The following is a 12988-nucleotide window of genomic DNA, read 5'->3' on the forward strand; positions in this document are numbered from 1 at the left end:
CCTGCGTCAGGTTTGTTCGACTATACCACTCTGTGCATGCACCAGCGACAGTGACTCACGTCGAGAGTCCGCGGGATATTGCCTAAGTGAGCGGGGTCGGCACGACAACTCAACCCTCGAGTGAGCCTGCTGATCAACAGGCAGGCGTAGGTCGGACTTGTTATCCTATACCACTCTGTACGTGCACCGGCGACAGTGACCCTTACCGACAGCGGATAGATCAACAGGTCTATTCCCTCACGTATGGTTGCGAACGGACCTCAGCCATGACCAGGTGTCTGGAAGTCCAGAACGCCGACGTAATTCACCTCTGGAACTTAGTCCCAGCTGCAGTGAAATGATCAAACCAGTCTCTCCTTTCCGGGAAGCCGTACAGGCCTAGCAGACTGGGTTTGCCTGGCTGGGCTTTGTTGTTGATTGTGATGATGTATCTAGTGATCAGTCAGCTCAGCAACGTCATGGGTAGACACCAGACTTACACGACTGAGCCCCTTGCTATCTGGTCGAGCATGGTAGCCTTCTGAAACTGGTATGCGTCTGTGGGAAGGGACAGATCCATGTCGGCGACCGCGATAGGTGGGTCCGTTATGAGAACCTCATCCCCTTTGCTCTTCTTAGCTTTACCCCATATGAAGTAGTTGTCGAGCAACATGGCGTGTACTGGAACCCAAGGTCCCTGGCTCTTGAACTTCATTGCCATACCGCCTTGGTGAATGACGCGACGGGCCGGCTCGTGCAGACGCAGTTGCGCAAATGTAAGCGCATCTGTTCGGATACGCCTCTGAAGATTCTGCACATCTTCACGAGCCTGAGCTTCATCTAGTAAGGTTGTGATGGATGTTTTCAGCCAAGTGACGGCCTGTAGAGCACGTCGTAAACGCATAGCCTCCTGGTTTGCTGTCGGGTCATTGAGGGAGTCCGCGATGCTGACAAGCCTCTGCAGACTGTCGATGTAACTCTGCATCTGTACCTGGGGAAGCTCCAGATAGTCTTGCCAGCTCTTGCCGAAGTAAGCGATACTCAGACCAAGTGTGTTGACAAAAGGTGTAAACTTCGGGTCCAAGTTCTGTGTCGTTCGTAGTGAGGAGGCCGCATGCGGCATCTTGCGGCAGTATTCTCGATACAGTTGTTGACTCTTGTCTGCCCAAATATCAATCATGTATGGATTGCAGAGGGCGTTAGTACTGCCAGCGAGATCACGGTCCATCGCCTGGAGCAGATACTGCTGATGAAGTGTCGCAAGTTGCTCGCCGATAAGGATAGCATCCATATGCTTCTCAAGGACTGGCCATTGCTTTATGATGTTATCGTAGAACATTCGCTTCAGTCTCATTATGCGGTCAATAAACTTCCTCTCGGCTTCGGCCAGCGACATCCAGATACTGTGCATTTCGACATTGTACAAGGGCAACGATGCCCCAGCTGCTGCAACTTCGTCCATACCACGCGTGGTGTTACCTTGAGCGTTGTAAGATGGCTTATGCATTAAGGGCAGGGGCTTTCGCGAAGGTATGCCGGTCGAATTGGGGCTTAACGGTGGAGTTTCGTACACGGTGTAAGACGATCCCGTGGACGCTTTTGATAAAATCGATGGTGCGATGGAGGAAAACATGCTATCATCAGAAGATACTGAGCGCATCTGGGGCGTTGCGACATGCTGCTCACTTGGGCGGCGAGGAGGCAACGGAGGCGCAGCTTCTGGAACTCCCGTTCCGCTGTCTCCACTAAACGATCGCAGTGGCGCCGGAGTCAATGAGCCATAAGGATCATTCGGTAGCGAAGAGGGGCTCTTAGGCCCTGTGTGGTTGGGAGTCAAGCAAAGTGTCGTGGATGAGGTTTGCGGCATAAAGGAGAGTATGTCGCGCTCAAGGGTATCGAACAAATCTGCGTGTTCATTTGTCGTTGTGGCCTGAGGGGATGGTCCTCTCTCTGTTTCCGACTTCAGTACACTGGGAGGCGTCGTCTCGAGAGCGATCGAACTGTCTTCTGGTACCCCAGTTCCTGTTTCCTCAGACGCATCGATCTCGTGGCGTGAAGTAGACATGGCCATTGCCATAGCCCTACGATACGCTTTCGAGTTGACGACCTCATCATCGAACGTGAACTCCGTAGCTTTCGCGATGGACTCTACATCGGCCTCGCTGTCGTTCAGACTCTTCTGATCAAACAACGACTCCGGTACCTTCAGTCTCGGGTGCGACTGCCTTAGAGTCCTCGACCGCTTTACAACCTGATCGAGTGTCACACTGTTATCCTCAACCAGCTTCTTGATATCCGCAATTGACTCCATCTGCAATCCTTGTATCAGCAAACTGAGCGCTGACTGCTGGCCACGGATCTGGGTGAGCAGCTCTTTGAAGGTCTCTTCCTTGAACACAAACTTCGCTTTGTCTTTGAACTTCAGGTTGTCGTTCTCCGCCTTCACTCTCAAGTCCCGTACCTCCTCTTCTAGGCACCCGTATACGACTCGACATCCCGTAAGCGCACGATCGAAGGTCTCGAGCAGCTGGGGCTTCTCCCGTAGCGCGTCATGTTGGAGGAGGCTTTGGACTTGCGACAGAGACGCCGCAATGACCATGGACTCGGAGTATATCGCGGTAATGAGAACCGAGGCATCTTTGTACTTGAGGCGCAAGTCGTAAAGTTCTTTTGCAGACTGGATGCTCTGGGGCAGCGCGACGAGCTATGGGGGTAGTAGGTGCATTAGCTTGGTACCATAAACCTGGGAAGTTTCCCGGAGCCTGTTGACGCGCTTAGAAATGGCAGGAACATACAGCACCGATTATACCAGACATGTCCACGCGTGTCTAATGACACCAGGGTAAACAATCAACGCGCGCGAAAGAGAGGACGCAGCATTCCAAGCGATCGCAAATGGTGGGGGTCGAAAGAAGCGTGCTCCAGCTCAGAGCTCAGCTTAGGCATCCATGTTCGCGCCTGCCCAGAATACGGGGGCCCTCTGTGCACAGATCCCCCGCGGCCAGGACATCAATACGTCACGGCTACATTACAGTGTCTACTAGGTAGGCATTGGACTCAGGTCATGCGTTCAGGCAGAGCGCACATGATCACGCCGCCAGATTTTAGAGAAAGTCGGATTACTGACTTGCTGGCTCTTGCGTGTCTCCCGCTGAGCTCGATCATCCCAATAGTATAATACAAGGCAGCGGAGTCAACATAACACACGGCGCCAGCGAATGCCTGTCTACCAAAGGCGCGTTGAGAAGTAACAAAAAATTACCATCCCACCATCAGAATACCCATCAATCATGCTTTCCCTTTCCCATTTCGATCAAAATCCAGGGGTATGTCCAGCTAAAAATGCCAATAGTTCATGCGAAACGGAGGCTCAGAAATGCGAGGAGAAGTCGTAGTTGGTGGCTCTGCAGGATACTACCTTGCAAATACCTTCACTATGCCGTCGCCACCTGCTGAGACGACAAGGCGACCGTCCTGACTCCAAACTACGCTGCACACACCTTCGCCACGCATGATACGATGCGCGGTGATCTCCTGTGTGCAGATGCGCTTGTCAAGGGACCAAAAACGAATGGAAGCGTCGTGGCCAGCGGAGACGGCTTCCCGGCCGTCTTTGCTGAGCGACAACGAAGAAATAGCTGCAGGGTGTGCAAGCATACTGTATGTACATTGTCCTGTTCTTGATTAGCGAGGATGTATTTCCTGATATTGCAAAACGTACCTGAGTTGGCATCGAAGAACCTGATGAGATGGTCTTCGTGCCCACTGATTACAACCCCTTCGAGACCGCCATTGGCAGATCCCGTCGGGCCGTGTATACCTTCCTCGTCAGGACCACCGCGACCCGCCTCTTGTGACGAGCCTTCAAGGTATTGGGAACTTGTCACGACTGATGTAATACCAGTCGCTGGAGTGCCGTCATATGACTCATTGCTAGCCATACCAATCAATTCCTCACCGGTCCTCGTGTCGTACACCAATATAGATGCGTCGGAGAATGAGACAACAAAGTTCTCTCCAGTGGGTGACAGCGGGCTGATACAAGTAGGTGAAGGATGCGTGTCGCGCTCGATAGTATGTATCAACGTGTGATGGAATGGTGTCGTAGTAGCAATGCTGGGCTGCGGTGAGGATGGGTGATGCGAGCCAGATGTGACGGAATGTCTTCGGCTACCACCAACACCACGTCGAGATCCCGTCTGCGGTGAGACCAGCTGAGGCGGTGCACTTACAGCCCAGATTTTTATAGTGCCGTCAGCAGACCCAGAAGCAAGTATGACGCGGTCCGGTCCTCCATACTTGCTACTATCCGCGCCAAAGAGATTAGCACAGTTGGTCGGAAGAACGCATACAGTCCAGACAGCATCTGTGTGCCCTTCCAGGGTGGCCTTGGGATCGACTCGGCCTCGTTCCCATACGCGGATCGTAGCGTCTTGACCACCAGAGAATATCCAGCCATCGCCAGAGACTCTTCCGCCCGTAGCGAAATGAGCAGAAGCGGGGCAGGCTGCCAATGATGTCACAGTGCCTTCATGTCCTCGATGTGACCAGAACGGCTGGATGTCGAGATCATTGTTCATGCTGTGCTGGTTTGCGTAACTTGCGGGGATCATCCATCTCTTGATCATGCCATCGTCTCCTGCGGTACAGATCTCGGGTTCACTAGGACTGCCGCCCCCGGTGAAAATGACGGACCGCACTACATCAAGGTGACCGCGGAGTGCGAATCGAACTTTGAAACTTTGCGGGTCGTTCTTTGCTGCTGACTGAGCTACGGCTTGCTGTGCTTTCTGGTCGTTGCTCAATCGCCTAACATGGTCTTTGCTGGCCCTCTTGACTGGTCGTGGTGGTGATTTTGCTGGGATGCTATCCGCTGATGGAAACTCCTCGGTGTCAGGCCGCCTTGGTGGGCCATCCTGAGCTGTTTCCGATGCCGGGTCGAAGATCCAGTCATCTGTATCCTTGTCTTGGTTGGCAGCCTGGCTTGCATCCGAGGCGTCATCTCCACGTATCGGTATTTGACGGCCTTCGTTGTCGAAAGCATGAGTGACCTTTTCAACCTGCTCTTCGGGCACCGAGGAGAAGTGCTGCTGGTTCTGGACCTGGCGTTGATGTCCAGCGAGAAGCTCCTGAGCCATGGCAGCGTTGGACGGAAGTGGTTGTTGCTGTGAAGGCTCTCGTGCCATCTGCGGTGCGTGGTGGATTTGGTGCTGGTTGGCCAAGCTCTGTAGTTCGGAGGGGACTGGTACGTTGGGAGGCTGGTGGGTAGGCATCGATGTGCCTGGCATGGTTGGGAGTTGCGACTGCAGCCTCTGGCGATGTTGTTGGAGGTAGATATCTTCCATCGAGGCCTCGCCATGGTTCATGTAGCCGTTGCCGTTTGCGAGCGGCTGCATGTTCTGCTGTTGTTGCGGGGCTTGCGGGGGTGGTGTAAGGAGGTACGTGATCTCTTCGACGCATTTCGTGAGGTAGAGCTTCGACTTCTCTCGTAGATTCTCGCGGTCGGCCTCTGCACGGTCGAGGAACTCCGAGTCAACGTCGAGGAAGGAGTTGTGTTTCTTGTTTTGAGCTTCACCAGGTTAGTAAGCGCCCGAAATGTAATCTAGCAGTAACGTATACGCACGCTTCGTCGAGTTCCTGCCACTCTTCTTGCCCTTGGGGTCATTCTTGTCGTCTGTTGTGGCCTCGGCGTCACCTCCTGCTGCCTCGCTCTTCTTCTTCCTCTCGTTGGTGAGGGCCTGTTCCAGCATGCGAATGTGCTTGTTCAGCTGGTCGTTGAGCTTCTTCGCACTCCGCACCTCGCCCTCCTGTTTTGCAATCTTGGCCTTCATCTCGGCGCGCTCGATGTCCCAGGCATTCCGTGCACGCTCGTGGTTGTGCCATTCCAGCTGTAGAAATCGCATCACACCTGTGAGGGGGTCAGCCTGCCAGTCTCCCCGCCAGCTCTACGGCATGTCCAGGGGAAGCGCATACCCTGCAATGTGTACTCTGTGCCGGCGGGCGCATTGCCGTCACCCCCTCCGTTGGCACCGCCGCCGTTCATGGCCGAGGGCGACTGCCAGGCCATGACAGAGGTATGCTAGAGCGTCGTCGCGGCGATCGTTGGTGCGTAGAGAGCGTCCAGTGCGGGTTGGCATGCGGCGTCGGGGGTCGGCAACAGCGCGGTCGACGTGTCGGAATCTGGCTCCAGAGCTCGGACCCTGGGGCACCGGACACAGGCAGAGACGCGGATAGTGATTGAGGCTGTAAAAAGACGGGCAGTGGGGATTATGCGCACGCGCAGTAGCTGGTCTCGTCACGGCTGCGGCAGCATCTACACATGTTGTCGCACAGGGGAGGGAGCCATGCAGACGTAGCGCTAGGGCGGGACCTTGACGCACGGGCCATCACGACTGGATGCGGGAGCAGTGAGCAACTGTCCATCACTTTGCTACTCCAACCACTTTTGCGGTGCACACTTGAAACTATCTCAAGCTTACCCGTAGCGACCACGGTATCTTGGGATCAGACTTAGACCTACAGCCTTCGCGCGGAGGTGGGCTGAGATTTCATATCGCTTCACACCTTGGAAGCCATACGTACAAGCGATGAGCTCATATTCCTGTCAAACTCACCATCAGTACTGACGAGCAGCCACTGGGTAGGGACCTGGCCTATGATACCTTCACTGTAAGTAATTCCTCCGTCTTGTCTTCTCAACCGTCATCTTCTCCGTCTTCACTCTTGCTACGTCACTGCCTCCCAATCTTGTCGGCAATACCACTTGCTGCCAGTCGACCGAGCCCGTGTCGCCTGACAGATCGTCCTTTTCAAACATTCAAGCGAATCGTGTACACTCTGGTCAGGTCGTTGGATGGTTATCTCAAAGCCGTAATAGATCACTGCCGCCCCTCATGGCGCCGTGCTTCCTGATCACACTTCGGATTCTGCGACATTTTACTGATGTTTATCACAGATTTAATATCTCCTAAGCATTCTCCACATCCTGTATTATCGTACATACTTTCACTTCCAGATCTTGTAGTCGAAAAGCCGCCGCTTTGCCTGAGCGCACGACCATTGACTAGGCGGCCAAGAACGGTAGTATGTTCAATTTCCATCATGTCTTACTCTTAGGTTCAAGCATCAGTCACTCAGACATCATACTCGGCAACTATTCCTCGGCACCCTCGTTGAGTGGCAACGACACAGCTACGTCTGGTGCACCCGCCCCCACCACCTTACCGTCCAGCATTCCATGAGGCATCGAAAATGCGACAAAAACATTAGATCAGAGTAACTAGTATCTCACAGTATTACTGAAGATCTTCATGCACGCCGTCGCACGGTCGGGGACTGGACTGGTGCCTTACCTTGTACATGCCAAGTGGAGCCTTCCCGATTGGTACAAGAACGTAACCTTGTCACAACAGTAGAACCTCTTCCCAGCAAGACCTGACCACATTCACCCCACCTCTCGCCAAACACCACCACCTCGAATCCGCTTCGAAACCCCGGCATCACGGTCGCGCATCTTTATTGATTCTATCGACACCGACATTAAGCCCGAATAAATCACCCGAGATGGCTGGCGGTGGTAAAGGTACGCGCTGACTTTGCGTCGCGCTCCGAAGGGCCTCGAGAGCTAACAGGATGCGCAGGAAAGACAGGTGGCAAGACAGGAGGAAAGGGCGATGCGCAAGTCAAGACTCCCAAGTCGCACTCCGCCAAAGCCGGTCTTCAGGTGAGTAGCTGCCCAATACGCGTCATCACCATTGCACCCCGCGCAATGCTTCGCGTGCAGCACAAAGAAACCACGCGCTAACGTGCCGTCTTCACCACAGTTCCCTTGCGGTCGCATAAAGCGCCATCTCCGAAACCTCACGCGACAGAAGACGCGCATCGGCGCCAAAGCCAGCATCTACCTTACCGCCGTTCTCGAATACTTGACCGCCGAAGTTCTCGAACTCGCAGGCAACGCTGCCAAGGATCTGAAGGTCAAGCGCATCACGCCACGCCATCTCCAGCTCGCCATTAGAGGTGACGAGGAACTCGACACACTCATCCGCGCTACCATTGCTTTCGGAGGTGTTCTGCCGCACATCAACCGCGCATTGCTACTCAAGGTGGAGCAAAAGAAGAAGGGCGGTGCCGCAAAGGCTGGCGAGGTATAGGTGGCTGGTTCTCTGGGCAGTACGCGCACGCGCCATCATCGTCGCAAGCCGGACCATTTCGCAAGCCAACTATGGCCTAACAAGCGGTCAAACGTCTGTCACATGTATGGATAAGCACGCTCTTTGTTTGGCTTTACTACACATTCTGCCGTCCTCTTGACGGGGACAGCTCATCTTTCTGCTGAAGTACAGGATGTTAGGATATGGTGTTAACTCTCTTTAGTCAGGCGCGAGAGGATCGGTGTTGAGGTCATGGATTTCATTTGTCCTTTGCGGTATGTAGCAACACTCAATTGATGCCAGTGAGCGACAAGAAAAGCCCATCGCATTCTCCGATCGAACGGTACACGATTTGCACCCAAGACGCGTTCGCGCATATCGCATAGCTACGTCCTCTGGTTCAACAGAAACGAAGCGCAATGCTCAAACGCGCATAGCACGTGTGCATGTGTGTTGAATTGATGATCAGACACGCGCTGTGGTGTTTGCGGATTCGGCTTGCGCGACAATCACGAGTATCTCGATTCCGAGTTTGGTCACACAAATGTATACTCCCGTCTCTCAAACCACACATGACGCGGAGGAAGCTGTATGCTTGTAAGGCAACTACAGGGTATACCAATGTCAGCATAACATTTATCCCATTAAACATTCAATCTTTCTTCATCTCCAAACTATCACAATCTATCATTACCATCCCTCCACAACTACCCATCGTCAACATGTTTGGATCTCCCTTCAGCCGCGACTACTCTCGCCGCACCCCCATGCCCTCTGCATACGTCTACCCAAGCTATTCAGCCCCAAACCAGTCTGCTTACCACCCTCAACATACATACGACGCACCTCGCCAGCACCGCCATACACCGCGTCAACATCCCCAACCACAGTACCGCTCCCCTCACCCCCAACAAGGCCGTTTTTCTAGACGCCCCTCACACTACTCCGACATCTCTCCCAGCCCCTCCGAACATGGCACCCGAGATGAAATACGCCCATACTACATGATGCCATCCGGCGACCCCCACGCAAACATTCCACCTCAGTTTCGCCGCCAGAGAAACCATAGCCAACCTCCTCCTTCCCCCTCCCCGCCACCCCCCTCAACAAACACAACCTCACTATTCCACCCTTTCCACGCCAGAGTCACGCCCAGGGCGGCGCAGAAATTGGGTAAAGATGAGATACTCATCTTACCGCCCTTGCTTACGCGTCTGCGCGTGCAGATGAGAAGTAGTCATGGGACTGAAACCTTGCGTGTGAATGTAGCAGGAGATATGCCGTTTCGCGATGTTGTTAAGCAGCTTTTGCCGGAGTCGAATTGGAGTGACGGGACTATGGTGTATGTCAAGATGAGGGGCGCGTGGCTGGAACCCGGGTGCGCTCGCGTGAGTCACATCATGGAGCAAGGAAGGTTTGTGTTGAATGAGAGGGGAGAGGTGGATGTTAAAATTGAGATTGGGGGTGGTGGAAGGGGGGGAATACGAGATGTGTAAAAAGAAGTTTGTTTGCGCTTCAAATGGCTTTGGGCGTAGAGAGAACAACAGGCAATGATTAAGGACAAGTCGAAATTATGAAAGGTAGTTGAACAAAATGCTAGTACATCCATTCGCTCCACATACTCCACCACCCCAGCCGGACCGCAGGATCCGCACTGCTTCGATCCGAAAACGCCAAACATCGTTCTAAGATTCTGAATAGTATTGGTAAGATGCTCTAAGGCATGAGAGGAACAAAAAAGTTGACCTTGAGAAAGAGAACCTCCCTAGGGACCCAAAGGCGAAGTGAAAGAAAAAGGACATTCGTTCGTATACAATACAATGCGACAATGCCATGAGAAAACACAGGAACGAGAGTCATTTGCCTTCATGCCCGTTGTTGTCGTTGAAAAATTTGGCCTACGACTACTCTCCTATGACTTCAGGCTGTCCTGCATGCTGCGGCTGCTAGCACTGAGCGGGATGTTGGTTGTAGGGAGGACGGTCTTGGGCTTGCTGTTTTGGCGGACCTTGGCGAGGGCGTAGACGAGACCACTGACGAAGCCGACGAAGATGGCGGAGCAGCTGCCGAAGGTGACGGGCGCATCGAAGAATACGAGGCCGCTGAGCGCGATGGGCAGCTTGTTCAGAGCACCGACCATGGAGTAGGTTGTCGAAGAGGTGACACGGACGGCCCAGGCGGATGTGTAGGAGATGAAGACGGTGGAAAGACCAGAGATGATCATGACCATGATGACGGTGTTGCGCTGTTCGACGGGGAAGTTCTTTGCGACGTTGGCGGAGGACCAGTCTTCGACGAGGATGGAGGCGACGAGCAGGATTGGGATGGTGAGGAGGTTGTTGTAGTACATGGCTGGTTGAAATTAGCAATTGCTCCATTTGGTTCCGGCGTTGGATAAACTTACTGTCAAAGTCCTTGAAGTTGGTGAGCTTGATGCGCTTGCGCATGCACAGAACGTAGGTTGCCGAGCAAAAGCAGTTGAACATCATCCAGAGGTATCCGGCGTGCAGAGTCGACATGGCCTCGGTGGTCTTCTCTGCAGCGTGACCCATGCTCGACAAGGCGTGCTGGATGTCTGCCCAGGCCGCAATGACGGAACTGAGGACCATCAGTCCGAAAGAGAAGAGCGCCATTGGTGTAACAGCACCACCGAACCAGAGCACCTCTCCGTATGCGATCAGGATGATGGTCAAGTTCTTGAAGATGGTGTAGACGGGAATCGAAAGGTACTTGAGCGCCCAGGTACTGGTGTAGATCATGCCGATGAGGAGGACGGAGATGGGGAACCCTGGCGATGTTAGCATTTTTCCGTATTGTCGATGGTAGATTGGACCTACACTTCTTCGCCTCATCGCTGTTGAAGTCGCGGTAGTTGATAATACCAAGGGCTTTACATATCGAAATGGCTGCTACACAGACGACAGACTGCGATGCGTTAGAATGGCGGTCTGCAGCATTCGCGGACGATCATACCTGTACGCAGAGTAGGAAAAAGTTGAGGTTGAAGTCGACGCCGGAAAGGACGTATTTGTTCGTAACGGTCATCATAATGGAAGATCCACAGTATGCCAGAACCGCAGCAATTGGGTTCTCTGTGATGGCTACACCTCCCGCGCGGTTTGAGCCCGCTGATCGAGTAGGCGGCGACGCCGCGCGGAACTCTTTGCCGGAGGGCATATCGACCCTGTAGTCGTCGCTCTTCTTGTCGTCGGACATGGTGGTGGAGAGGGGGGTCTATACGCTCGCGTGTGGAGAGTTGTGGTATGCGGCAGCGAGACGGGGATGTCCGGGGAGAGGACAGGTGTGTGGCGGCGGGTGTGCGACGTGGAAGGAGGGGCGGTCGAGTGAAGAAGAAAAGACAGGAGTGTGGGACCAGAAGGAAGGAGACGGGCGTCGCAAGAGAGATGCGCAGGGACGCGAAGTGGGTGGGTCTCAGCGCTGCCTCTCCCCTGGCCTGGAGTTGCTCTGCTGTTGGTAGTGGTAATTTCACACGCCGCTAGGCCGCCTTTGAATACGAGCAACTTCCTGTCAGCACCACCCTGCCGCCTTTACGAGCTGTGTTCTATTTTTCACTGCTAGCCCTCACTGCAGCGCGTAGCGTAAGCTCTAGACGGTCAGGCCAATTCACGCACGCTACCGAGCAGCGTATGTAAACGCGCGTTGTTCGTTCCGGCAGCCTATCGCCACGTGACTTTCCTTATCGAGTCCTGTACTCTTTCCCCTGATCCTTCGACAAGCGACCCCAGACAAAACCAGAAAAATGTCCGCCTTAGATCCCAAAGTCGCCTCCCTCGTTGATCGTGCTGCGCGCGACGACGACTCAGACGAAGATGCGCTCATTGCGTCTCTGGAAGACGACGAGGAATTAGATGCTTTCCGCGAGCAACGACTCCAGCAATTACATCACGAATATGACAAGGCACGGCGGCTGAAAGAGAACGAGCATGGCAGATACACGGAGATTAAGGATGAGAAGGCGTTGATGGATATCACCACAAGCACGCAATTGTGTGTTGTTCACTTTTTCAAGCCCGACTTCAACCGGTGTCGTATTATGGACACACATCTCGAGGTAAGAACGAACACTGCTACAAAAGGCATTGTCTAACAACGATCCAGTCACTTGCATTGTCTCACTACGAGGCCCGCTTCCTCAAGATCAATGTGGAGAACTGCCCTTTCCTAGTCACACGTCTAGGAGTCCAAGTTCTGCCCTGTGTCATAGCCTTCATCGATGGTATCGGAGCTGACCGCATCATTGGATTTGAGGGACTCGGCCACACTGAGCAAAGCTTCACCACTCGCGATCTGGAGGCGCGTTTGATTCGTGCAAACGTTCTTGCGAGAAACAAGGTGAACGAAGAGGATGAGAGGCGGAGACTGCAGAACGCTAGGGCTCAGCAGCAAGAAGACGAGGATCTGGACTGGGACTGATAATCTCCACATGTCAGCTCGGCTGAAGTGTAAGCGACGCCGAATGCCTGGAAGAGGCATTGAGCTGAGACGACGGGGAGGCGCGTGGAAGAACGAAGACTGTATATATGCTTGCAAAGCTGCAATAATCTGGAAGTGCAGCAGGCGCGTCGTCAATTGCTTGGAATGCTCAACATGTAAACAAACTACTTAGAAGAGAAGGATTGCGTTCAAACGAACTGCACATGTCCAGCTAGCACAAGAATCAAAACGCTGTGAGACCTTTTCTGCTCAATCAATCAGACGAGCAGCGCAAGGAGCATCTGTTCACTTTCTGGTGCGATGTATTGTTGATCTGTTGCGAAAAGGCGTGCTGTACTATGCCTCTGTTCTCTTTCCGACAAGGGTTGCAGCAATTATGAAAGACGAGTGCACATGTACAA

The 12988-nt window shown here is 53.6% G+C and overlaps 4 protein-coding genes across 4 annotated transcripts; 2 read left to right on the forward strand and 2 right to left on the reverse strand.

Annotated features, from left to right (window-relative positions):
• Nucleotides 1-475: 475 nt before the first annotated feature.
• J4E84_005691 (uncharacterized protein) lies at nucleotides 476-6046 on the reverse strand (the record flags this gene model as incomplete). The annotated part of the gene is made up of 5 exons (XM_049388285.1): nucleotides 476-2683; nucleotides 3409-3653; nucleotides 3701-5548; nucleotides 5603-5887; nucleotides 5953-6046. The coding sequence occupies 5 exons, from the start codon at nucleotides 6044-6046 to the stop codon at nucleotides 476-478; spliced, it is 4680 nt and encodes a 1559-aa protein (XP_049243830.1).
• Nucleotides 6047-7542: 1496 nt separating this feature from the next.
• On the forward strand, nucleotides 7543-8132 carry HTZ1 (histone H2A.Z; the record flags this gene model as incomplete). The annotated part of the gene is made up of 3 exons (XM_049388286.1): nucleotides 7543-7561; nucleotides 7620-7702; nucleotides 7803-8132. The coding sequence occupies 3 exons, from the start codon at nucleotides 7543-7545 to the stop codon at nucleotides 8130-8132; spliced, it is 432 nt and encodes a 143-aa protein (XP_049243831.1).
• A 1912-nt stretch (nucleotides 8133-10044) lies between these two features.
• On the reverse strand, nucleotides 10045-11348 carry VRG4 (GDP-mannose transporter into the lumen of the Golgi; the record flags this gene model as incomplete). Its single annotated transcript, XM_049388287.1, has 4 exons — nucleotides 10045-10484; nucleotides 10537-10920; nucleotides 10970-11057; nucleotides 11106-11348. The coding sequence occupies 4 exons, from the start codon at nucleotides 11346-11348 to the stop codon at nucleotides 10045-10047; spliced, it is 1155 nt and encodes a 384-aa protein (XP_049243832.1).
• Nucleotides 11349-11892: 544 nt separating this feature from the next.
• On the forward strand, nucleotides 11893-12566 carry J4E84_005694 (uncharacterized protein; the record flags this gene model as incomplete). Its single annotated transcript, XM_049388288.1, has 2 exons — nucleotides 11893-12204; nucleotides 12252-12566. The coding sequence occupies 2 exons, from the start codon at nucleotides 11893-11895 to the stop codon at nucleotides 12564-12566; spliced, it is 627 nt and encodes a 208-aa protein (XP_049243833.1).
• Between the last annotated feature and the right edge of the window lie 422 nt (nucleotides 12567-12988).

The sequence above is a fragment of the Alternaria hordeiaustralica genome, assembly GCF_023758085.1.
Source record: "Alternaria hordeiaustralica strain BMP 2776 chromosome Unknown scaffold_10, whole genome shotgun sequence".
Classification (NCBI taxonomy): domain Eukaryota; kingdom Fungi; phylum Ascomycota; class Dothideomycetes; order Pleosporales; family Pleosporaceae; genus Alternaria; species Alternaria hordeiaustralica.